Genomic DNA, 23,315 nt, shown 5'->3' on the forward strand with positions numbered 1-23,315 from the left:
CCTCTTACACATTTTGCCTTACTAGGGTAGAAGGGTCAAAGAGCAAGGAGGGAGAAGACAGAGCAAAGGCAGAGGGCAGAAGAGTCTCAGATGAGGGTGTCAGGGGGTACAGGAGAGCCTGGGTCTATAGACACAAACAGAACATGTTTTTGAAACTGCCCAGACTCTATTTCAATCTCCAGTCTGTAAAATGGAGATGAAGCGCCCTGCCTGACCCCTTTTTAGGGTTGTGGGAGATGCAGACGAGCTAATGGGTGTGAATGTGCTTTGTGGGCTGAAGCTACTGGGCCCCTTACACGCCTACAGGTCAGGGGAAAGAAGAGAGTGTTGCCAGCACCTGTGAGCAGAATTAACCCATTGGTTGATTGCCTGGCCACCTGGACTTAGCATGTATTGAACTGAATACATGTGCAGGGGCTCACAGCCATTCCGATTCTACAGACTGGTTAAGTTTCACAACAGAAATCGAGGATAATTGCAGGGTTGTCAATTATTGTTTTGCCATCTACTATTACAATTCTATTTATTTAAAAAGTAAAAGGATATTTTAATAATATCTCAACCACTAAGGATGGTAAGATGAGCAAAATAGGATACTTACTCCCAAGGAGTTAATAAAACTGTAGGGAAACACATGTATAAAAATATGTACATAAAGACCGAATAGATGTGTAGCCCCTAGGACTCTTTTGCTTGTTAGAAAAAAACAGTACAAAATGGCTTAACAAAAAGTGGGGACTTGCTGGTTCGTACAACTGAAAACTCTGCAGAAAATGTGGCTGCCACCCAGTTTGATGTAGAACCTCTTGACTCTGTCCTTTTTCTCCAGTTGCACATGGCAACCTCAGCAGCCCCAGGCTACAGCCCCTTGCCTTCAAGGCCAGCTAGTAAGCTGCCTCCAGCAGCCCCAGCCCTGTACTCCCGCAGCACAGTGGCTCTACATAGATCCTGAACCCCTTCCTGGACCAACCACAGTGGTCCCTGGCCTGGTTTGCTCTGACTGGTCACCCAATGCACAGGGACCAGAAATGTGAGGGGAGTGGCTTTCCCAGAGGAAAACTGGGAAACCATTACCTGATTGGGATGGATAGATGCTGAATGGCCAAGAAGCCAAAATATCCTCTAAGAACTATGGGAACACAGAAAAGGTGTGTCCATGGCTAGCTTCACAAGCCGGATGACCTGTTCAGTCCCACCCTTAACAGGTTTCACTTTGGCTTAATGCTTTGCTGTCACTGACTTGACATTCTCAATAATTTCTGAACAAGGGGCTCCCCATTTGCATTTAGTTAATAGGCCCCGCTAATTACATGGTTAGTCCTGGATGTGACTTAACATTATTTTACCTACACAAGGAAGTGACTTTGAAACTGGATTTTGAAAGATAAAATGAAACAGCAGTTTTGCAAATGGAAAGGTTTGGATGGCAGGAGGAGGAGGAAATTCTGTCATCGACAAGAATGTTGGATGTGAGAGGCTTGATGAGAAAGTGAAACCACTAGCGCCTCAAGCGGTTGGGGCTTAAAGTGCCTGTGGGGTGTGGCCCCAGTGGAGTGGGAACAAAATATTCCTTCAATGAATTAATATTCAACACAAGTGAAGTGAAATTTAACATAAGAAAAAATAGTTTATATTTTTTAAACCTCCGTGATTCCAAATGGCCATTACAAGATAACTCCTCTTTTCCATCTCACTTTTCTACTGCACACTAAGGCTAACTTTCCCGTGTAACACAAGTGCCTACTGATCTTATCACTAGCGTGTTAGCAAGGTTAGCATTCCACTTCTGTGATTTCACCACCCAAATATTTATGAATCAGAGAGATGTTTCTAAGAACATGTTTTCCAATTGTTTACTTTATAACAATAATAGTGTGCTTTAATTACAAAGGTGACGTTTTACAACCTAAATAGAACAAGCCTCAGTTGTGTGGGAGTTCATTGCTTTGGTGATAAAAGAGAAACACAGACAGTGACTCAGGTGGAACATTTGTTTCATTTTCACTTTGTCTTTCCTTTGGTTCTACATGTCAGGACATGTAACAGAGCCAAGGCAGTGGAGTGCTGTGGGGAACGTGAAAGTTAAAGCTAACGCTCTGTATGTCAGAAAGAAAGGACAAGGTCCCCTCTCACCCACGGGTTCCCTTTCAAGGCCAATGCGAAGGGGGAAAAAGAAGGTGGCTTCCCTCTAGCACATAAATGGTGAACTAGTTAACAGTCAGTGTTTCGTTCCCAAATTCTTTAAAGGAATGCTGAAGAGATAACACTTGTTCTTCTGAATTGAGAATCTCTTTGAATTCTCACTGCTGTCTTATTTCCATTTAAATTAAGCCTAAGAGGAGAAATTAATGTTGGGGTATCTGCTAAGTGCCCAGTGTGGAGCCTCTTTCTGTCTTGTTCATTCTTGGATTTCCAGCTCTTTGAACAATGCCAGGCATGCAGTAGGCACTCAATACATACGTGATTAATAAGTGTATGAATTTATTCCTCACAGCACTTTTATGTAAGGAATAAAGTTGGCGGGGGCAAATTTTCAGATAAGAAAACAGAGACTAAGTGTTGGAATTTGAGGGAAAGAGGTGATTTGTCCAGCAAGGCACATCCAATACAGAGAAAATATGGGGCCTCCTCAGTGACTCACTTTTATGTGACCAGGTATGTGTCTCGTCTGTAGAACTTTGGTCAATAGGGAATGACTACAAGAAAAAAGGGGCCCTTAGAAAGTAATATCACCATCATGATCATCATCCTCATTATCATCGACTGTAGACACAGCGCTTACAATCACAAAATTGAAGAACTGTAAGGAATTTCAGAATTTATAATAATAGAAACTCCCATTTACTAATGTGTTGTTATATTCTGGGTACTGAGTTATCTCTATTTCTCTCTATATATATATTTAGCCAGCTAGCTATCCATCCATTTATCTATCTAGCAATCATCTATCTATCTTTTCACCCCCTGCCCCATATGAGCCTTGCAAGGTGGGTCATACTGGCTTTACGTTCAATGTCCCAGGCCAGCAAGTGGCAGAGGTTGAGACTCTTGCTGCCTTCTGGAGCCCTTCCCTTAGCACAACCTCCTTGACTAACACAGGAGGAATCTGACCCTCAGAGAGGGACCTCAGGTTTCTCAGTTAGTGCAGAACCAGAAATTGAACCTTGGCCCAGTGTTGTTTCCACTTACCACAGTGTTCTCAGTGTAGATTAGAACACTTTGGATTTCTTTCTGTTTCGCTTATGTAAGTCACTGTGAGGTTTAGCAGGACAAAAACTGAGCTTATTGAATATTAATTCATCATTCCCTCTCCTACCTTAGAAACGATTTTGTTTTTTCCTGGATTCCATCTTAGCCCCTGGCACATTGTAGGCGTTCAAGGAGTGCTTGATACATTTAATTAAGCTAGGATTTGATTTGGATGGAATCTCAGTCTTAAGTACCCCTTAATGGCAGGACTGGAAAAAAGTAGGCAAATACACTCTTTGAAAGACACACAGCAATATTAGTTTTTGCCTTCATGAAAGTTTATGCTTTCATCTTTTAGCAATTAGCACAACCACACTATAAAACAATTGGAAAATTCAGAAATATATAAGTAGAAGAAAGAAAAGGTTACCCACTCATACTTCCAACAACTACTTTTAATATTTTATGGAAATTTCTTTATTTCCCTTATTCTATGTATTTTGTTGTTTATTTATAGCTTTTATTGAGTTATGATTGTTCTGTGTTGATATGTATCTCGTTTTTTAAAATTTATTTATTTTTAATTTTTATGGGTACATAGTAGGTGTGTATGTTTATGGGGTACATGAGATATTTTGATACAGGCATGCAAGATGGAATAATCACATCTTGGGAAATGGAGTATCCATCCCCTTAAGCATTTATCTTTTGTATCACAATCCAATTATACTCTTCTAGTTATTTCTAAATGTACAAGCAAATTATTTTGACTACAGTCACCTTGCGATGCTATCAATAGTAGGTCTTATTCATTCTATTTTTTTGTAACCTATTAACCATCCTCACTTTCCCCCACCCCCACTACCCTTCCGAGCCTCTGGTAACCATCCCTTCTACTCTCTATGTCCATGGGTTCAATTGTTTCATTTGTAGATCCCACAAATAAGTGAGAACATATGATGTTTGTCTTTCTGTGCCTGGCTTATTTTACCACATTTTCTCTATCCATTCTGTGCCTGGCTTATTTTACCACATTTTCTCTATCCATTCATCTGTTGATGGACACTTAGGTTGCCTCCAAATCTTGGCTATTGTGAACAGAGCTGCAACAAACATGAGAGTGCAGATATCTCTTTGATATACTCATTTCCTTTCTTTTGGGTACATACCCAGCAGTAGGATTGCTGGATCATATGGTAGCTCTACTTTTGGTTTTTTGAGGAGCCTCCAAACTGTTTTCCATAATGACTGTACAATTTACATTCTCACCAACAGTGTATGAGGGTTAACTTTTCTCCACATCCTCACCAGCATTTGTTATTGCCTGTCTTTTGGATAAAACCATTTTAACTGAGGTGAAACGATATGTATCTTGCCTTTAAAACTCACATTATCTCTACAGCATTCCTTAAGTTGTAACCTCTTTGTGAATATCTTTTAAAATAGTGGCATAGCACTGAAAAAAGACTTATTTAAATAAGTGTCTAGTTTGTCAATTCTCAATTATGCCAGGCTGAGGATCACTGGCTTTTCCTGGTTCTTGAAGGACAGTTCCTGGTCCTCATTAATCACTTTATAAGAAAGCTAGCTGGGGCAAATATTGTTATCCAAAGCCTGAGGGAAAGCACAGATTACAGCTGTGAACCAGTGACGTAGATTTTCATGGTACTTGGTAATTATCTGTAAATTTCCAATAATCCACACTGACATTGACTCCTACATTACGCCTTAGGCCCCACCCTGGCTCTCCTTCCTCCCTCTCTCTCCTCTCCCCCCTGAGTCTTTGCATTACTTTGATATCCCCAACATGCTGATGGCTAGGGACCATTCCCTTCTTTGACATCCCATTGCTAAGCATTTTGTCCCAAAATGCACTTATTAGTCTCTTCTCACTTCTACTCCCTATAATACCCAATCAGTTTCTTCCCACCCCAATGCTATGCTATATAACATCTGAGATAGGGGGATTCCTCCCCTCTCCATCTACCCTAACAACGAAGCTGCTGCCAAAATCCAAAGATGTCTGCCTGGAAGTTTCCCCAAATCATCCCCTCCTGTTTTCCTCACCAGCCCTGCCTCAGGTGAGGCAACACTGCTGTACTCCCAAGACTGACCAGGTACCTGCTTAGGGTACCTGTAATGGGGAGGGCCCCCAAAAGTGAGGGAAGCTCAGCTTTAATGAAGCAATCCTGAATTTTTCAATGACAAGATCCAGGGGGAAAAGGCTCTTTTAATTTCAGTACGCATAAGAGCATTATGTTTTGTGAATAATTTTTATTTTGAGTGAACAACGTATGAGAGTAGGCATACCACCATCTTCTCAGTTCATCCAGCCTCCGATGGCCTCACCTGACCAGTGTTGCAGCCTCCTGATGGCCCTCCATGGGCATCTTCTCTCCCATCCAGCCCACCCTCAGCCCTCTACCAGCAGTTTTCTCAAAAAACATCTGCTTGTGTCCATCTGCCACTGACAGACCCTGTGACCCCCTCCCTTTGTCTCTGGGGATAGAGTTCAAACTGATTATTACATCTTCAAAGCCTATCACACTCTGTTCTTCCCCGACTTGCTTCCCTAACGTCCCCTCTCTTTCATGAATACTCCTGCTCAGCAATTGCCTCACTGTTCTCCAAACACACTGCATGTTCTCTCCATTCTGTATTTTCATCCACTGAATGAACGCATATTCACTGTGGGTCTGGCATGTGCCTGGAACTGTGCAAAGAGCTGGAAATAAGGACAGAGATGAGTAGGGCACAGCCCCTTCCTGGCACTGACAGCCTCTTCATATGACTTTCTCTATGCCTGGAATGCCTGTCCACTTCCCTTGCCTAGAAAATGGTCAACTCAACATCCAGCTCCACAGTTACCTCAGCCATCAGCTCTTGCCAGCTCTCCTGGGCAGAGCCATCCTGCCCCACTTTAGCCCTTGCTGCATCAAGCTGTAACTATTTGTTGTCAAGTCTGTCTCCCCATGAGCTGTGAGCACCTGGAAGGCAGATATGCATCACTGTGTACCTGCAGCTTCTGACACCGTATCCAGCATATAGTTGGTGCTCGTTAAAATGTTGGAGGACTAAACATACATACATACATATATAATATATATATAATACCTACTATATTGCTGCACATCTGCTTCATGTATATTAATTTGCCACCTAAACAAGATTTTTAACTCCTCAGGTCAAGAAATGCTCTTGTATTGCCCTTCTATCCCCAAGGTGCCTAAGTAGACTGCTGAGAGCAGTGTCTGGTAATAGGACACAATTTTGATGCATTGATTGATAGGCATAAACTCACTGGAGTGACTCACTTTGCCCTCTGCCACTCTAGTTTCAAGTACAAGTTCATCATCTGATGATTCAAGTTCATCGTATTTTGGGAAAATAATAAAAGTCCAAAAAGCTCTATTCAGTTTACTCAGTCGATAACAGGGCTTATGTTTGTGGTTAAAGCAAATTATGAAATAATTGCAAATTTGGCAGAGGAGAAGGCATCCCTGAGGGCACAGGGATCTGGAATTTATTAAGCATGAATCCTCTGGGACATCAGGAGTAAGAATTTTCTGGTAAGGTCAACTCTAGAAGCATCTGTGCATTCAGCAAGACTTCGGTAAAGCGAGGGTGCTCATTTTCAACAAGGGAGGCAACGCTAAAGAAAAGTAAACACACGTCATGCTCTCTAAGATTCTGAGGACAGTATCGCTTAATATAAGTTTTGAAATAAGTCAGATCTGTGTTTAAATCAAGTGCCCACAAGCAATTTTCTTAACCTTTCTGTGCTTTGGTTTCCTCATCTGTAGAACCGAGATTAAAAAAAACCTACCTCACATGTTATTATAAGGATGAAATAAGATACTGGGTATTTTTAAAAGTGCTTACTATTGTGCCTGGCATGTAGTATGTGCTCAGTAAATAGTAATTACTAAATATGACCTGGCCACACATCAAGATTTTTAAATTTGTTTTCAAATCAGTCAGTAAGTCAGCCTGAGGGACAGAACTTTCCATGAGGGTCTAGACACTTTGGTGTCTCAGGTTTCCACATGACCTGGTAGCTTCAAGGGTAAGGCATGAAGAGGGAAAAATGTAATATTTATTTAATGGCACTTTTGAGGGTGAATTGTTTTTTAATTTTGGGGGTTATGCAGTAGGTGTATATATTTATTGGGTACGTGAGATATTTTGATACAGGTATACAATGTATAATGAAGGTGCATTGTTCGTTAATCCCATGATTAAGGAAACAGATATAAATGAGGAAATAGATATTATCCTCATTTTACAGGAGAAACTGAGGTTATAGGACCTTCTCAAAACAAAATAAGTGGTGGCAGCAGGAGGATTTGAACTCAGTTCTATCTGACCACAGGTTCTTTCTGCCATCCCTGGCTTCTACCCTGCACCACCCCCTTTTCAGCCCCAGGGATAGTATACCTTGTCAGCCACTAGCTAAGGATGCCCCTGAAATGTTTTAGGGTGCTCTTCTCACAATCAGCTTTTTTCACCTTGACCCTAATCTTAGCAAGAGCAGCATCTCCCCGGGCAGAGGGAAAAAAAGGGGTTCACGAGTCTCAATGGCTGCTAAGGTTCCTTTTGGTATGAGAATTTATGATTCTGACACCATGGAGAGCCACATTTCCTCTGTAAGCTCAGTTTTCTCATCCATCAAATGAGGGCCCTGAACTGCATCAGAGCATCCCAAGTTTCCCGTGAGCACTTGCCAGGAAGTAGTATGTATCGTGGCTGTGCACTCAGACTTGTGAGTCAGACCACCTGGGTTGAATCCTGCTCTACTGCTCACTAGCTAGGTGACTTCTGGCAAGTTATTTACCCTGTCTGTGCCTCAGTTTCCTCATCTATAAAATGGAGATGTTCACAGGTCCATCAAAGGGTGGCTACAATAATTAAAAGCATTAACTGTATGTGAAGGGCTTAGTACATAGCCTGGAACACCCAGAATGCTACATAGCAGCATTTTACACTTAGAAAGAAGGGAGGGGGCCGGACGCGGTGGCTCAAGCCTGTAATCCCCGCACTTTGGGAGGCCGAGACGGGTGGATCACGAGGTCAGGAGATCGAGACCATCTTGGCTAACACGGTGAAACCCCGTCTCCACTAAAAAATACAAAAAACTAGCCGGGCGATGTGGCGGGCGCCTGTAGTCCCAGCTACTCGGGAGGCTGAGGCAGGAGAATGGCGTGAACCCGGGAGGCGGAGCTTGCAGTGAGCTGAGATCCGGCCACTGCACTCCAGCCTGGGCAACAGAGCGAGACTCCGTCTCAAAAAAAAAAAAAAAAAAAAAAAAAAGAAGGGAGGGAACTAATCCTCTCAAGATCCCAGGAATAAAACTTTTGGCAGCCGATGCTAAACCCAGAATGTATTTGATATCTTCTCTCTTTCCTTAGATCTATATATGTTTAATATAACACAACATTTTAAGGATTTTTTACTTAAGGCAGACACTCAAGTAAGAACTCCTTTGTTTATCTCATGGCCCTGGTACACCTGTGTGTGTGCTCATGTCCAGTTTGAGAAAGATGGAAGTGAATGACTTCTAGGGTCCTTTTTGCTATGGTGTCTTTTAGTTCTGAGAATCACCACCAAACATCTGCACCTGTTCAGGTGCAGACTGAGGTGACCAGCTACCTGGTAGCCACTCATGTCACCAAACTGGCATAGAGATGGTAGAGCTGCCCGAGCTACAGTGAGAATTTTGCCTGAAGGCACAGGGAGAAGCAGAGCCTGGCTGCACTAATTCTGTACCACTAGCCCATGCTGCAGACTACATTTTCTGTTTCAAGCTAGATGAAGAGAAAATAAAGGAGGTTGGGAAGTAGAGAGGGGCAGGGATTAAAAAAGAAGGAAAAAGCGCCTGCAGGATTTTTTGTTTGGATATTAGAAAACAAGGAAAATGCACAAGTAGTCACAATCTTTGGGGGTCCTTCCATCTTCCACCATATATATGCCCTGTGTAGCATTTGAAGGTAGGCATCAAGACTCATTCTTTAACCCCGTTTAAGCATCCTGAGCAATGATGGTATTTGATGCCCCTTCCCTTATAAAAAGATTTAAATGTGTATAGCATTCAAGCAAAATATTAGCAACACTCTAAATTCTAAAAGTAGAGAAATGATTAAATAAATCATACAACATCCATTGGCAAGTTATGGTAATAAGAATCAGCATAGTGGTTACCTCTGGGAGGCAAAGGGGTCTAGTTGTTGAGTGGTGGGTTCCCAATGTGTTTTATTATCAAAATGTATACGTATATATGTGTGTGTTCTATGTAATCTTTTGCATATATGGTATACTTTATAATGACATATTTTTAAGAAGAAAGACCATATACCATTCGAGGTAACAAGAAAAAGAGCAAATTTCAAAGGTGCATGCAATATAAAATCGTAACTATATTTTACAATCATGTACATGAGAAAAAAGATTAGAGGGAAACACACTACAGTGCTGACAGTGTTGAGATTGTGGGTAATATTTTTTTCTTGTCTGTTTCCCAAATTTTCATAATGACAAAAAAATTATAGTAAAACTTTCCCCAAAGAAATCTTTTATTTTCAAATCACTTTCACATCTACTATCTCATTTGATTCTTACAACAACCTAGGGGGAGTCAATGCTAAGTAGTTCCGTTTTATAGACTGGGAAACTGAGACATCATGTTTATGACTTGTATACTCACTGTATACTTACTCAGTTGACTGGAGGTAAACCTGTGAATGAATCCCAGGTCTCCTGAGTCCTGCTAATCCCCTGACTTCCAGGACTTCATTTTGGATTCTGGGGTCTCCAGGATTTAATCTCTCAAATGGGAGTATCTGCTACCTGGGTTTTGGCCCTGTAGACCAAGGTAGATGTCTATTGTTGTTGATGATGGGCTACATGTAAGAAGTCCCCAGAGATGTAATCCATGCCTGGGGTGTTCTGCCACGCCCCTCTCTCACAAGGCACCTAGTCCATGGGGATGAAAACTCTTGGAAGTATTGGAGGTGGGAGAAAGGCTGTGTTTAAGTTGGACAGCATTTCTTAACTCTAGTTTTTGGAGGGGAAGAAAGATTGCATAAATGGGTCTGCCCCTGTGGTATTCAGTGCCTTACCTATGATGTCTTCTCTCTCCCCATCTCTCTTAGGGAAAGTTGCCAGAGGCCCATAGGGTGGCTTTGGCAGAGGGTCCCCATTCAGGACCATCAGAGCTCAGTCCAAGGCTCCTCACTTCAGAAAAGTTGGGAGCCTTAGAAAGGGGGAGTGCCTTGCTCAAGCATATCAAAGACAGAACCAGACCCTGAACCCAAATCCCCTCCTCCTAGCCCAGGATACTTGGCAGGGCCACCCAGCATTGAGGAGAGCCCCAGGTGTGTGGTGGAGTTGCTGTGATGGGGAATGAGGACCGTTCTCATCGGTGTCTGCCTGGGCTCTCATTCCCACCCCCTTATGATTGTCATTCCTGGAGATCGCTCGACTTCATCCACTATTTGCCACTGACAAGGGGTACTGAATGAGTTCCTGGAGAGATTCAGGGGCACCTCAGAAAGCTTTTCTTGATTCATAATTAACTAATGATACCACTATTGAGGGCTGACCGGGTGCCACATCCTCAGAGAAATGTCATAACAATTTTATGCATTAGGCACTATTGTTAGTGCCATTTTTCATTTGAAGAAATAACTTACTTAAGGTGACACAGCATCTAAGTGCTGAATCCAGAATCCAAGTGCCTTCCACACTTTGGTGCCTACTGTGTGATGCTGCACCTGTTTCCTGACAATGCCCATTTTGGACGCTATTAAACTAGCAGTCACCACATTCAAACTGACTTTGTAGAAAGAGTGGGCTTCAGAAACAGAATAAAGTATAAGAAAATCGACTCCACTCCCGTTTCAAAGCGAAGAAGTAGGTTGAGCTAGGCAGACAGGGCTGGTAGTACTCTGCCGCTCCTCTGGTGGATCTTACCTTGTGTTTCTAGCATTCTGGGTGCGAATACAGTCTTAGGGTTTACAGAACAGAGTAATGGGGCAGAGGAATGTGGGAAGGGATTGTGCACTGAACTAAGAAACTGCTAGAACCATTAAATATCTCGAACTTTTTTTTTTTTTTTTTTTTTTCCGCGTTGGCTCCCTGCAATGTTTTTCTGTTTAGATTTGGTTGCCACGAGTGGGCTGTTTTCAATTACCTAGTTCCTTCCCCTCCCCTTTTTTATTTTTTCCCTTCCTTTTGCACATGTCCCAGCATGAAGTCTCCAACTCTTATCTCACTCAGCAAAACATACCAAGGCTGATCCGAATGTGGATTCCCCAGGCCGTTCACCAGCATAAAACCTCAGCAATCTTCAAGTCTCTGCTTAACCGTCTTTCATTGAGGATTAACCCCTGAAATCACCCTAGCCAGGGCTTCCTTCTAAGGCAAGACAGCCATTCTTTGGTTTGGGTCGAGAGGAGTTTTGGTGTGGAAAGTTTTTCTGTGCGCTCCTCTGCATGGCACTGGCTGTGTGTGTGCTGAGAGTGTGCACACTGGACATTGGTGGCATTAACTTAAGTCAGGGTAAAATGAGGATGCAAAGGACTCAGATGTTGATCACTCTCCTGTGGCAAAGACCTCAGGGGCTCTGCCTTGCTCTGTTCTTTTCCAGTCTCTCAATTCAGCAGGCATTTCACGGTTCTCCTGGGGGCTGAGGGGAGGGAGGCAGGCAGGAGTAGCTTTTGTTTTCCTTGGATAAGAGTTTCATTCAAGTGGGAGTGGACTTAGTTCTCTGTCAAGATTCTTATCACTTTCAGGGTTGAGAATGTCAGGATCAGACTTCTGTGAACAGCGGACAGCATTTCTATCCAGGTGTAACTTGGAGATTCCAAACTAAGAGTAATTAGAATGAAGCAAGATTAATAAAAGGAACTGGAGGCACAATGGTAATAAAAATAACCCGATCAGGGTGTTAGGGGCTTCTCCCCCCACCCCAGTTACCCTTTCCTTCCCAAGGCAGAGCCCCTAACGTTTTGTGGAGGCCGGTCTGGCTGTTTATTTACTTGACGACCTAACTGGAATTTCCCCTTAAGGACGGGACCAGATCTCCACAGATTTGGCTTGCGTGTATTAATGGAATCATAGTTCAAGCTGTAAACTGGTGAAAGATTTCTGTTTCACAGCAGAAAAAGAGTAAAAAGCTTCACGTGTTCTCCCTCCTCTCCTTGCTTCATTTTATAATGGTGCTATTTATTCCAGGACAATCTATAAGTAGATAAAATAGCTAAGTAGAGATACCAAATAACTTCATTCAAATGCACAAACACTCCTCCATCTAATCCCGCCCGGTGTTCTCGGGGTTGCTCCGACACGCCCGGGGTTTACCTGCGCGCACTCCAGCGGGAGGGCGGGTTGTGGAGGTGTGCTGCGCGGCGCGCGGGGGTGAGGGCGTGGGAGCGGAGGGTGGGGCCGGGAGAGCCGTTACCAGGGCGAAAAGTAAAGCGAAAACACCCGCCCTGCACTTCCCGCGCGACGCCGCTGGAAATCGGGTCAGGTGCAGAGCCAGATCTCTGAGGATCCCGCGTGGAACCCCAGGGCTTCAGGGCCCGCCCGGGCGCAAAGACTTCCGAGGCCGCCCTCCGCGTGGTCCCAGGTCCATGGGGAGAGGGGTGCTCTGAGTGAGGTCGGGCTAGGCGGCGAGGAACCCCGGTGGGGGGAACTGGGGACTTCAAGTGAGACCCGGGCTCCAGACACCTCTAATTTCTACCCCAAATTACCAAACTATGACCTTCGGCCGCCTCTCTCCCAGAGGCAGGTAGAAAGGAGGTGTTTCTGCCCTTTGCCGTGCTCCCACAGCCTGTGGCCGCGCAAGTCTCCCTCCCAGGCAGGTGCGAAAGTCCCGGGCCACACTTATGTCCACAAATAGTCATCCACAGGCAGTCAAGAAGGTTACTGGTTCTGCCACTCTCTGAGGAGAAACTGTTGTGGTCGGGGAATAAGAATCAGGAAATCGTTTTTAAGGTTTAAACCCAGTTCTGCTGAGGTCTCAGCTCGAATCTCGGCTACGGGGCCCCGCCTTTCCCGCCACCCTGGCTTGAGGGCAGAGGGGATTTCTGCTGCGGGTTCCGCCTGTGGTCAGTGCGTCCCCATTCCGGGCCGTCTGGTCCCAGTCCAGTAGGCTCTGGGAGCAGAAGAACCCGTGAAAGCTGAAGATGGGTTTTCCCTAAATATTGCCTGAGAGCGGGGCGACCCCCAGGCCTGGGCAGGTTCGCGGACCCCAAAGCACCTTCTCTTTCCCCCTAGTCCTGGCCACTGGCTTCCGCCCCCTCCTACGCTCCCACCGGGCTGCCTCTGATTCCTCCGGGACTCCGATCTTTTCACGCTCTTGTTGGTTTCACTGAGACGTTCTTGTCAATTTCAAACGCTTTGTGATTGAAAAAAAAGAAGAAAAATCGAACCGATACGGTCCTACCACTCGCCCTAGTCTCGGAGCCCGGAGCTGTCCTGCGTGTGCGTCTATGTGGAGGGTCCGGGGCCGTGGGCTCCGGCGCACGGTGCCAGCAGAGGGCTGCCCTCCGCTTTTGTGTTAACGGGCGGGCTTCTCGCGGTCCCCGCCGCGGAGGTCACACCCGGCGGGTAATGGCGTGGATACACCGAAGAGTGACTTTGGACACCTTCCCCACATCACAGACTAACGCTTCTGCCCCTATTCTGTCCCTGCTAGAGAAGTAGGAGGCCAGTGGGGGAGGGGGTATTTTCCTGAAGCTCCAGAAAATGACCACGCATTTTAGAGAAAGGTCGTGCCCGCTTCCCAGCCTCACCTAGTCTGGGCTGGGGCCGGGACCCGCCTCCCCACCTTCCCCGCCCCCCCGCTCCTCAACCTAGCGGAGGGAGAGATGCCAGCGCGGTGGAGTCATGCCGCTGGCTTGGGCACCATTGGTCATGCCTGGAACACGCAGCAGCGAGTACGCACATCTGGCGGCTATCCCAGGCGACTCCGGTCCTGATATGGAGAGAGAGGGCGGGCTGGTGTGTGTCTCAGTAAGCGAGGCTGGGGGAACGCGCCTCGGCTGGCTCCTCCCCGAACTTGCATCACCAGTGCCCCCCCATCTCCACCCGCCTTCCGCCCCGCCTTGGCCCCTCCCCCACCCCCTTCCTCCGCTCCGTTCGGCCGGTTCTCCCGGGAAGCTATTAATAGCATTACGTCAGCCCGGGACTGGCAACACGGAGTAAACGACCGCGCCGCCCGCCTGAGGGCTATAAAAGGGGTGATGCAACGCTCTCCAAGCCACAGTCGCACGCAGCCAGGCGCGCACTGCACAGCTCTCTTCTCTCGCCGCCGCCCGAGCGCACCCTTCAGCCCGCGCGCCGGCCGTGAGTCCTTGGTGCTCGCCCGCCGGCCAGACAAACAGCCCGCCCGACCCCGTCCCGACCCTGCCCGTCCTCCGGACCCTGGCCGCCCCGAGCGGAGCCTGGAGGTGAGCGCTGGAAGCCAAGGGAGTGAGCGCGACGAGGGCGGCTTGCCTTCATTCCCTTCGCGCCCCTCTAAGTAACCAGTCCGCCGACCCCTGACCCACCCCAGATCCGCGCCCCCAGTCTCCGGCTTGGAAATAACTCTGGCTTTAACTTCTTCTAAGCCACCGCTGCTCCTCGGCGCTTTGAAAAGTTTCCCGCAAAGCGAAAGAACTAACTTTCTCTTTTGACTTGGGGCGCGAAAGGTTCCTGGTGACGGAGGTCTGGCGTCCACTCTGCCGCCAGCCTGGAGCGCCGCTTCTCTCCGCAGACGGCGCTGGCTTGCGGGGCTGGGAGAGGGCGTGAGGTGGGTGGGCGGGTGCGCTGGGGTGTCCGAGGCTGCCCAGCTCGCCGTCCCGCTGCATCCCTCGCTTCGAGACACGGCACTGAGGGAGCCGATCCTTCCCGGGGTTGGCAGAGAGGCACGAAGGCGGGAGGCTTGCGGGAGGGCTGCCCCACGCGCCGAGAGGAATGAATGGGGAAGGGGCAGGAGGGCGGGCGGCGTCGCATGCGCGGCCGCTGGGGGTCGCCCTGGGCACCCCGGAGCGCTGGCGGCAGGACCGTGAAGGCAACCCCGAGAAAAAGTTAGCTGGGATAAGTTTGGAAGTGGAGAGCGCTGGTGTCGCGCTGTCCCGGGGCGGACGACGGGAAGGGCTCCCGGCACCGGTTGGTGTCTGGAACCCGAGCCCGGGACTCCCACACACCTGGGACTCTCACTCTGGCTTTTCCTTCGGCCGGTCCGCGGGAGACCCACCGTGGCGGGGAAGCGAGGGTGTGGAGCCAGTTGTGCAGATATTTGAGAGAATGGCTTTGTGGTCTAGTGCCAGGACTCTGAGCGCTTACACTGCAATCGATGTCGTTGAGCCTCAGTATGCCGAGCCGGGAAATAGGGGCACATGGGCAGTACCGGCCCCCTCTGCGTGTTGGAGGGCACAATGCAGTGGTTGGACCAGATAACTGCTAAGGTCCTTTCTGTCTGGAGATTTTCAGATTCTAGGGTGGTGTAGTGGGAAGAAAAGGAGCCAGTGAGGGGACTTGAATGCTGTGGGTCTCTATCTAATGTCATTGACCGGTGTCCAGACAGTGGGGGAAAGGGGACTTTTCTGCAGGGCATCTTTTCCCTCACCAGTTTTCTTTCCACTGGATTCCTTCTCCTTCTGTGCTCCTCCTATCCCCATTTTTGTCTCTCATCTACTTCCTTTCCTCCTAAACATTTTCTTTTCCCTAATTTCATTGCAGAGGTCACATATGCTTTCTTACAAATAAAATAGTTACTAAATCCTTGATGAAGCCAGAAAAAAAAAAAAAAGGAGAGCCAGAAAATCTGGATGTTCTCTCAATGTACCCCTTTCGTTGTAGGTGACAGTCATATCTTCTGTTCGAAGTTTCTGTCTCCACAATTTAAAGTGAAGGCAAAAAATTGGTATTACTGTCCCCGTTGTTTTGCAGTTAGCATTGGTTGTAGAATAATGCTACAACATACAGGCTCCTGCTTTGAGGATATCCTGGTCAAAGATGGGATGTGGTGAGGATTGCAGTTACTGTCAGAATTGTTTCAGAGACAGCAAAGAAGGCAGCACCCCACGCCCGCAGTGGGGCTAAGATACAGCACCCAGCATCTGTGGCAGTGCTGGGAGCCTTCTTTCTCTCTCTCTTCCTCCTTGCCCTTTAGCCATTATAGAATTCCTTTCTCTCCATGGCTCTTTTCTTCGATAGCCCCTCCCTATCTCAGTCCTGTCAAAGTCTCCTCTGTGGTTGGTACCAAGTGCCAGGACTCTTGACCCCTTATCTACCTGGCTAATGGCTCTGTTCTCTGGTTGCCTTGTTGGTTGATCCCTTGAGGTGGTGATACCTATTGGTGATGGAGCAAAATGAGCAGTTGGTGGGTGGTCAGCAGCTTGGCATGGGATGGGCCACTCACCAGCTTTATGACCTCAGGCAAGTCATTTTTACCTCCCTGGACCAGTGTACTCATTACAAAATGAAAATCTGACCTAGATGATTCTAATATTGAGAGGGTGTGATTTCCATTAGATAGAGTCCATGATTCCTTTCTTTTTAAAATTGGCTGGGCATGGGACAAGGCCAGTGGCTTCAAGTGTTACCCAGCCAGGGGAGGAGGAAGGACATAGTCAAGATGCCACAGAAGCTTTCCAAGGGAGAAATGGTTTATAAGTGAGAATTGGTTTTCTTTCAAATATGTAATGGAGAAATGCTGGTGTCAGCAAATAGTGGGGTGACATCTACCTGGTCTGCGAAGAACTTGGGGTCAATCAGAGTACAAAAGAGGCTCTGAATGACCTGAATTTCTTGAAGGTTTTAGTTAATTCCTCACTAACAGGGCTTTGTTGAATTGATAACAACAGAATGAGTTTTTCCTGAAATGGAGAAGATGGAGTCACAGTAATAATGACTACCCAGTGTATATGTAAATCTCATATATCCTTCTTAACAGCCCTTTGGGGCAGGCAGTTTTGATCTCAAATTACAGAGGAAGAGAATGAGAGGCCCAGAAAGCCTAAGTGATTTGTTGGTGAGTGCTTAGTTTGTGATTGGCGCTGATAGGTTCAGAAACATTGTCTCTGGCCCTTGATGCCCAGCTTTGCACCTACAATCTTCAAGAGGTCTGGGAGGAAGACCAAGATATGAAGAGTTAGTGAAAGGCCAGTATTTGCTTCCTAGTAACATAAGATGGTTAGCGAGCAATGCTTAGTGGAAAGAGGATGAAAATTAAAAGTGAAAATTCAATGTAGCTGTAGCTACTAGGAAATAAAAATCTGGGAGCTGAATTTCCAGTTAAAGGAATACATGAGTAGTTTCACTTTCTTGAAAATGATGTAACTACCAATGATACAACATGATTTCTGATTGGAAATAATCAAGCAGAAACAAAATGCAAGTTCTTGGTAGCAAGTCTGAACAATTTTATGATCAGCATAGAAACTCTGATCTGAGGTCCCCAAACAATTTTTTTCAATGATCAGGATGTTTGAGGATCTCAACTTTCTGAAAAATTGTCTGATGATTTAACTTCATTTCCTTGTGGGGACACAGCCTGAGTCTAGGCTGAATCATAACTCAAGAGACTGAGTAAAAGAATAACTAGAAAGTATCCCAAGAAGTTAAGCTTTAGCCTAGTGCCAAGAAAACCCAGATATCTACAGATACATCTGTTTTACTTTCTGAAAGACTTCTAACATTTTTACAACCATTTCTGTTCCCAAGTAAGCCCACCCAATGCTTTCCATAAAAGCATTCCATACCACTGACATTCTTCAGCTTCTTTCATTGGGACTGCTGACTTTACATAAGAAGAAGGGTCGAGATGGGAGTCACAAACAGCAGACCCCAAGCCCTGAGATCTCATTAATAAACCTAGTTGGGTGGCAAAATGGAACTACGCTCTACTGCAGTGAAATTCAAAGTACCATGTAGAAGGGAGCCATCCAGGCCTCCGAACAAAGACTAGCCCAGTGGTAGCTCTGAATGTCATCCCTGAATCACTGGGTTTTTAATAAAGTTGGAAAGGGCAGGGAAACATGAATGCATGGGAGAATCTTAAGCCTCTGGCTTTAGAAGTCTAGTTTCTCAGAGTTTATTGCCTGACAGTGACAAGTATCCTCCCAGCATCCTAAGATTATAGGATTAAACTGAGAGAAGAACTTCAGTTCTGACTCATTCTTTGGGAAAAGAATTACATACATAGCCTGGGTTTCTTTGACTAGTCAAGGGCAGCTTTCATTGGCCTGGAAGTCTTGCCTCCATTGGTGTATGTTAGATCTCTAGGGGGAGTTGAAGTCAGGGTATTCTATTCAGAAGCCTTTGAGATCAAAGAGGGTGACCAGCCGCCCTCCCTCCTGGACCCCACAGAGCCTCTGTCAGAGAGCCAGCCCTGGGCTGGAGAGATCTCTGGGAGGCCTAGTAATCATGGAGCTCCTGGCCAAAGGAATGTTTTCCAGGGCATATTCATGTATTAGTTCCTCAATTCCTCATAGGATATTATGGGAAAATAGGGTGATTGTTACAAGCCCTCTTTAACAGAGGAGAAAAAGCCACTGGGAGGTACAATGATAACACATGATGGAGTAAGTGGGCTTCAGATTTTCATCTTCTGACCCCAGTATGAGAATTTTGTGGATAAGAGACCTACTTGCTCACACTCCCAGAGGGCAGGTAGCAAGCAGCCTGGGTGTGCACCCTGACATAAAGATTAGCAGTTCATTAAACAGAGTTCAAGTTATCCCCAGGAATCTCTACTTAGCCTCGCCTCCATCACTTCATTTCCAGGCCTCCCACCTACCTTAAGGCCTGTCCCCCAAAAATTTGCTCTGGTTTTTTGTTTTGTTTGTGCAATATAACATAATACTGGTTTGTTTTTGTAATGTGTAATAATATTTGTTCATTTTTTGCAATGTACAAATTAAGGGCATGAATCCTGGAGCCAAACTAACTTAATTCCAAATCCTGATGCTGCCCCATATTAATTCTGTGACTTTGGACAAATGACTTAGTTTGTCTAAACCTCAGTTATCTCATCTATAAAAGGGGGCTAAATCCTAACTCACTGGGTTCTCATGAGGATTAAACGAGATAGTGCCCCTAAGGTTTCTGGTATGAAGGAGGCACTCCTTAAATGTTTGAGACTTGCCAGAGGGCTTCTTCGCTGTCTGGACTGTGCTAATGACCACAGATCCCTGGTGAGAGGAATGCCCAGACCACACTCATCCTACACTCATCCCTATACTCATTGCCCCTTGGAAACCAACTGCAGGGAGGAGGGGGAATGGCCACTGCTGGAGGGAGTACACAGCAGGCCAAGACTTATGGGGGACTCTTCCAAATTGGGTCCGTGTAACTGTCACTATTTCTACTCTTTTTTTTCCTTTTGTCATCCTTTTGGGTTCACTGAGCTATAGAATAATAGAGGGAGATGAATTTAGCAACTACATCGCTGAAGCTTCTCCCCCGGAAGTTGGGCCCAAGCAATGGGAATGAGAAAGGTAATCTTGGACTATGGGGGGCATTTGATTTGATGGCCCCATCCCCACTTCATTTATTCAGTTGGCCAGTGAGGCATGGCGAGTCAGGTGCTGGGCCAGGCTCTGGGTAAAGCAATGGTGTAGACTCAGTGCTGGCATTGGAGGAGCTCTCAGTCATTTACCAGACACAGACTGGGTCCTAGAGAGCTGAAGTGACTGACTCAAGTCACTGCTCTTTAGTGCCAGAGCCAGCCCCCGGGTTCTCTGTCCCCACACCCAGCCTAAGTCTCTCCCTATACCACAGGTCTGAACAACTCCCACACAATATGGCACCTCACTTTTCTTTAAGGCCTTTTGCTTTGCCAACCTTAACCTTAAGAATCCAACTCCCCATCCCCTGCCAAAGTCTGGGGTGAAGAAACGCACCTGGCTACAGTTACCTTTCTCATTCCCACTGCTTGGGCCCAACTTCCGGGAGAGAAGCTTCAGAGATGTATTTGCTAAATTCAAGGATTCCCCACTTTTTGCTTTTACTTCCACTCACTGATAGTTTCAACTTGATGTCAAGCCTCTCTGCAAAAGAGGCTGAAAATGAGGTTACTCATGATTTTTAAAATGGCCTCACTGATTTTTAAAAAATGTTCTTCCTCTTTCAGGACTGTTTGAGGCCACATTTGCACATAGGCACACCAGCCAAAACTCATAGCTCTTGTGAATTCAGAGTAGCCTGAAACATCATCCCTAATAAACTTCAAATAAGCATTTTGTTCATGTCACTGAGCTGTGTGTATTTTAAGAACCTGTTTTACTTAAGATGAGGATGGCATGAAACGAAAACAAAACAGAAACCCAATGGCTTATGGGACTTTTCTCTGAGGGTGGAGTTCTGGTGTTGGAGGTCTGGTGGAGGAAAGGGACTTGATCCCATGCCCCAGAGCCCCTGAAACAGTTTGGGTTTCAATGTGTCTTTCAGCAAAATGATGCTTCAACACCCAGGCCAGGTCTCTGCCTCGGAAGTGAGTGCTTCTGCCATCGTCCCCTGCCTGTCCCCTCCTGGGTCACTGGTGTTTGAGGATTTTGCCAACCTGACGCCCTTTGTCAAGGAAGAGCTGAGGTTTGCCATCCAGAACAAGCACCTCTGCCACCGGATGTCCTCTGCGCTGGAGTCAGTCACGGTCAGCGACAGACCCCTTGGGGTGTCTGTCACAAAAGCCGAGGTGGGTTCTACCACAGGTGTTCATTCTTTTAGCACATGTTTTGCTCACAGCCACTGTGTGTTGGGCATGTTCTAGGCAGGGGGCTGTTGTTGAGAGTGAAACAAACGAAACCCCTGCCCTCAGGGAGCTTACCTTCTCCTGGGAGGAGACAGACAATACATAACATGTAAATACATTAAGAGATGAGTGCAAAGGAGAAAAAAGCAGGGAGTGAGGCAGAGAGAACAGGTAGGGGTGGGGTTGGTGGGTTTAAAAACTTTTCAGGCCAGGCATGGTGGCCCACGCCTGTAATCCCAGCACTTTGGGAGGCCATAGTGGGATTATCGCTTGAGTCCAGGAGTTTGAGACCAGCCTGGGCAACACAATGAGACCCAATCTCTATAAAAATATTAGCTGGGCAAGGTGGTACATGCCTGTAGTCTCATCCACTTGAGAGGCTGAGGTGGGAGGACCGCTTGAGCCCAGGAGGTTGAGGCTGCAATGAGCCATGATCACCTCACTGTAGTCCAGCCTGGGTGATGGAACAAGACTCATTTTGCTTTTAGAGACGGTGTTGCTCCATCACCCAGGCTGGGGTACAGTGGGGTGATCACAGCTCATTGTAGCCTCAATCTCCTGGGCTCAAGCCATCCTCCTGCTTCAGCCTCCCAAAACACTGGGATCACAAGCATGAGCCATTGCACCCAGCCGGGGTTGCTGTTTTAAATTAGGAAGTCAGGGAAGGATTCACTGAGAGTGGCTTTTGAGCAGAGGTCAAAAGGAAAGGAAGAAGGAAAGAGGAGAGGGAAGAAGTCATGTGGGTATCTGGTAAAAGAAATTCAGGGCACTGAGGTGGGAGTATTGGTGCCTGGTGGGCTGTGCAGTGGGACAGAGTATGGGGGTGGGAGATAAATAGGGGCTGGTCATATTGAGTCTTACAGACTATTGTATAGATGTGGCCCTGTGCTCAGAGTGAGGTGGGAAACCACAGAAGGGTTTTGAGCAGAGAAGCAACAAGATTCAACACACACACACACACACACACACACACACACACACGTACATTTTTTTTGAGATAGAGTCTTGCTCTGGCACCCAGGCTGGAGTGCAGTGGCATGATCTTGGCTCACTGCAACCTCTGCCTCCCAGGTTTAAGCAATTCTCATGCCTCAGCCTCCCAAATAGCTGGGATTACAGGTGCCCGCCACATGTCTGGCTATTTTTTGTATTTTTTTAGTAGAGACGGGGTTTCTCCATGTTGGCCAGGTTGGTCTTGAACTCCTGACCTCAGGTGATCCACCCGCCTCAGCCTCCCAAAGTGCTGGGATTACAGGCGTGAGCCACCATGCCCAGCCTTGATTTGTATTTTTAAATGATCACCCTGGCTGTCATGTTGAGAATGGGCAGCAGGGGCAAGACAGAAGCTGAGTGCGCAGAAAGGAGACCATGGCAGGAATCCACGTGAGTGGGTGTGGCGGGGGGCTGCATCAGGAGGGAGCAGTGCAGGTGCGGAGAAGTTGTTGGCTTTGGATCTGACTTGAAGGTAAAGCTGATTTGCTGATAGATTGGATGTGGGGTATGAGAGAAAGGGAAGACTCAAGGGTGACTGAGTTTTCTGGCCAGCACAGCTGTAAGAATGGAGCGTCCATTTGCTGCTGAGATTTGGGATTATAGGGGTTAGGGTGGTGGCAAGAGCAGGAGATCTGTCCTATTCTGCACCCCTGTGGAGATGTCAAGCAGGCAGTTGAATATGTGAGTCTGGAGTTCAGAGGAGAGTCTGGTCTAGAGATAATAGAGTTGGAAATTATCAGCATATAGATGGCACTTAAAAGCCATGAGTCAGGATGAGGCCACCTTCTGTGTCCAGTTGTTCTGAAGAAGCATGGAGTGTGGTGGTCCCTATTTGTATCACTACTAGGACCCAAGCACCCAGACAGTAGAGCAAGGCAGGCAGCCTGCCCCACCCTTCCCTGTAGCAGTGTTCACAGCCTTGGGACCAGGTGTTGCTCCAAGTTCACTTCTGTCTTACACACTTGCACTGTTCCACACTTGGCAACCTTGCATAAGACCCCTGGAATAATAAACATGGTGAGAAGTCTGGGAGGTGGCTTCTGGTGATGTCATAGTGGCTTAAGGATGTCAGAACTGAGGTTCCACCATTTTATTGGCCTTTTCCTCGTGGTGGCAAGTGGAAGTGTTTCACGCTTACTAAACTGGCATGACTGCAGCCTTTGGGCAAGGAGTAGTGAGACTGGCCTAAAAGATGGTCCTAGTTCACCACTTGCAGGTGGCACCCCAACATGGGCCAATTAATGCCACTTTGGTTGGGAATGGGCTTAGGTGCCTTCTCTGCAGGAGCATCATGGGCTTCTCCCAAATTTGGGAAGCTGGTGCTCTGATGCTCCAGGTGAAGTCAGAGGTGAATGGGGTTTGCCCTTGGGTCTTAAATCGAAGAAGAGGCCGGGAG

General features: G+C 46.7%; 1 protein-coding gene and 1 long non-coding RNA gene across 4 annotated transcripts in view; one reads left to right on the forward strand and one right to left on the reverse strand.

Annotated features, from left to right (window-relative positions):
- ATF3 (activating transcription factor 3) overlaps positions 1-23,315 on the forward strand; it is a 53,742-nt gene that overhangs the window by 27,375 nt on the left and 3,052 nt on the right. Inside the window, exons 1-2 of one of the 3 annotated variants that reach the window (XM_005540783.3) lie at positions 14,452-14,639; positions 20,626-20,869. In XM_005540783.3, the coding sequence (XP_005540840.1) occupies positions 20,630-20,869 (240 nt within the window). In that variant the 5' untranslated portion in view covers positions 14,452-14,639; positions 20,626-20,629. Of the gene's footprint in view, positions 1-14,451; positions 14,640-14,678; positions 19,674-20,625; positions 20,870-23,315 lie in introns of those variants that run through there. The other 2 variants (XM_005540784.4, XM_045396779.2) reach the window with 2 other exon arrangements.
- LOC141409932 (uncharacterized) lies at positions 11,331-14,224 on the reverse strand. Its single transcript, XR_012432878.1, has 2 exons — positions 14,135-14,224; positions 11,331-12,054 (listed from the first exon to the last, which is right to left on the reverse strand). It is a non-coding gene; the product is annotated as an uncharacterized lncRNA (long non-coding RNA).

The sequence above is a fragment of the Macaca fascicularis genome, chromosome 1 (genome assembly GCF_037993035.2).
Source record: "Macaca fascicularis isolate 582-1 chromosome 1, T2T-MFA8v1.1".
Lineage (NCBI taxonomy): Eukaryota > Metazoa > Chordata > Mammalia > Primates > Cercopithecidae > Macaca > Macaca fascicularis.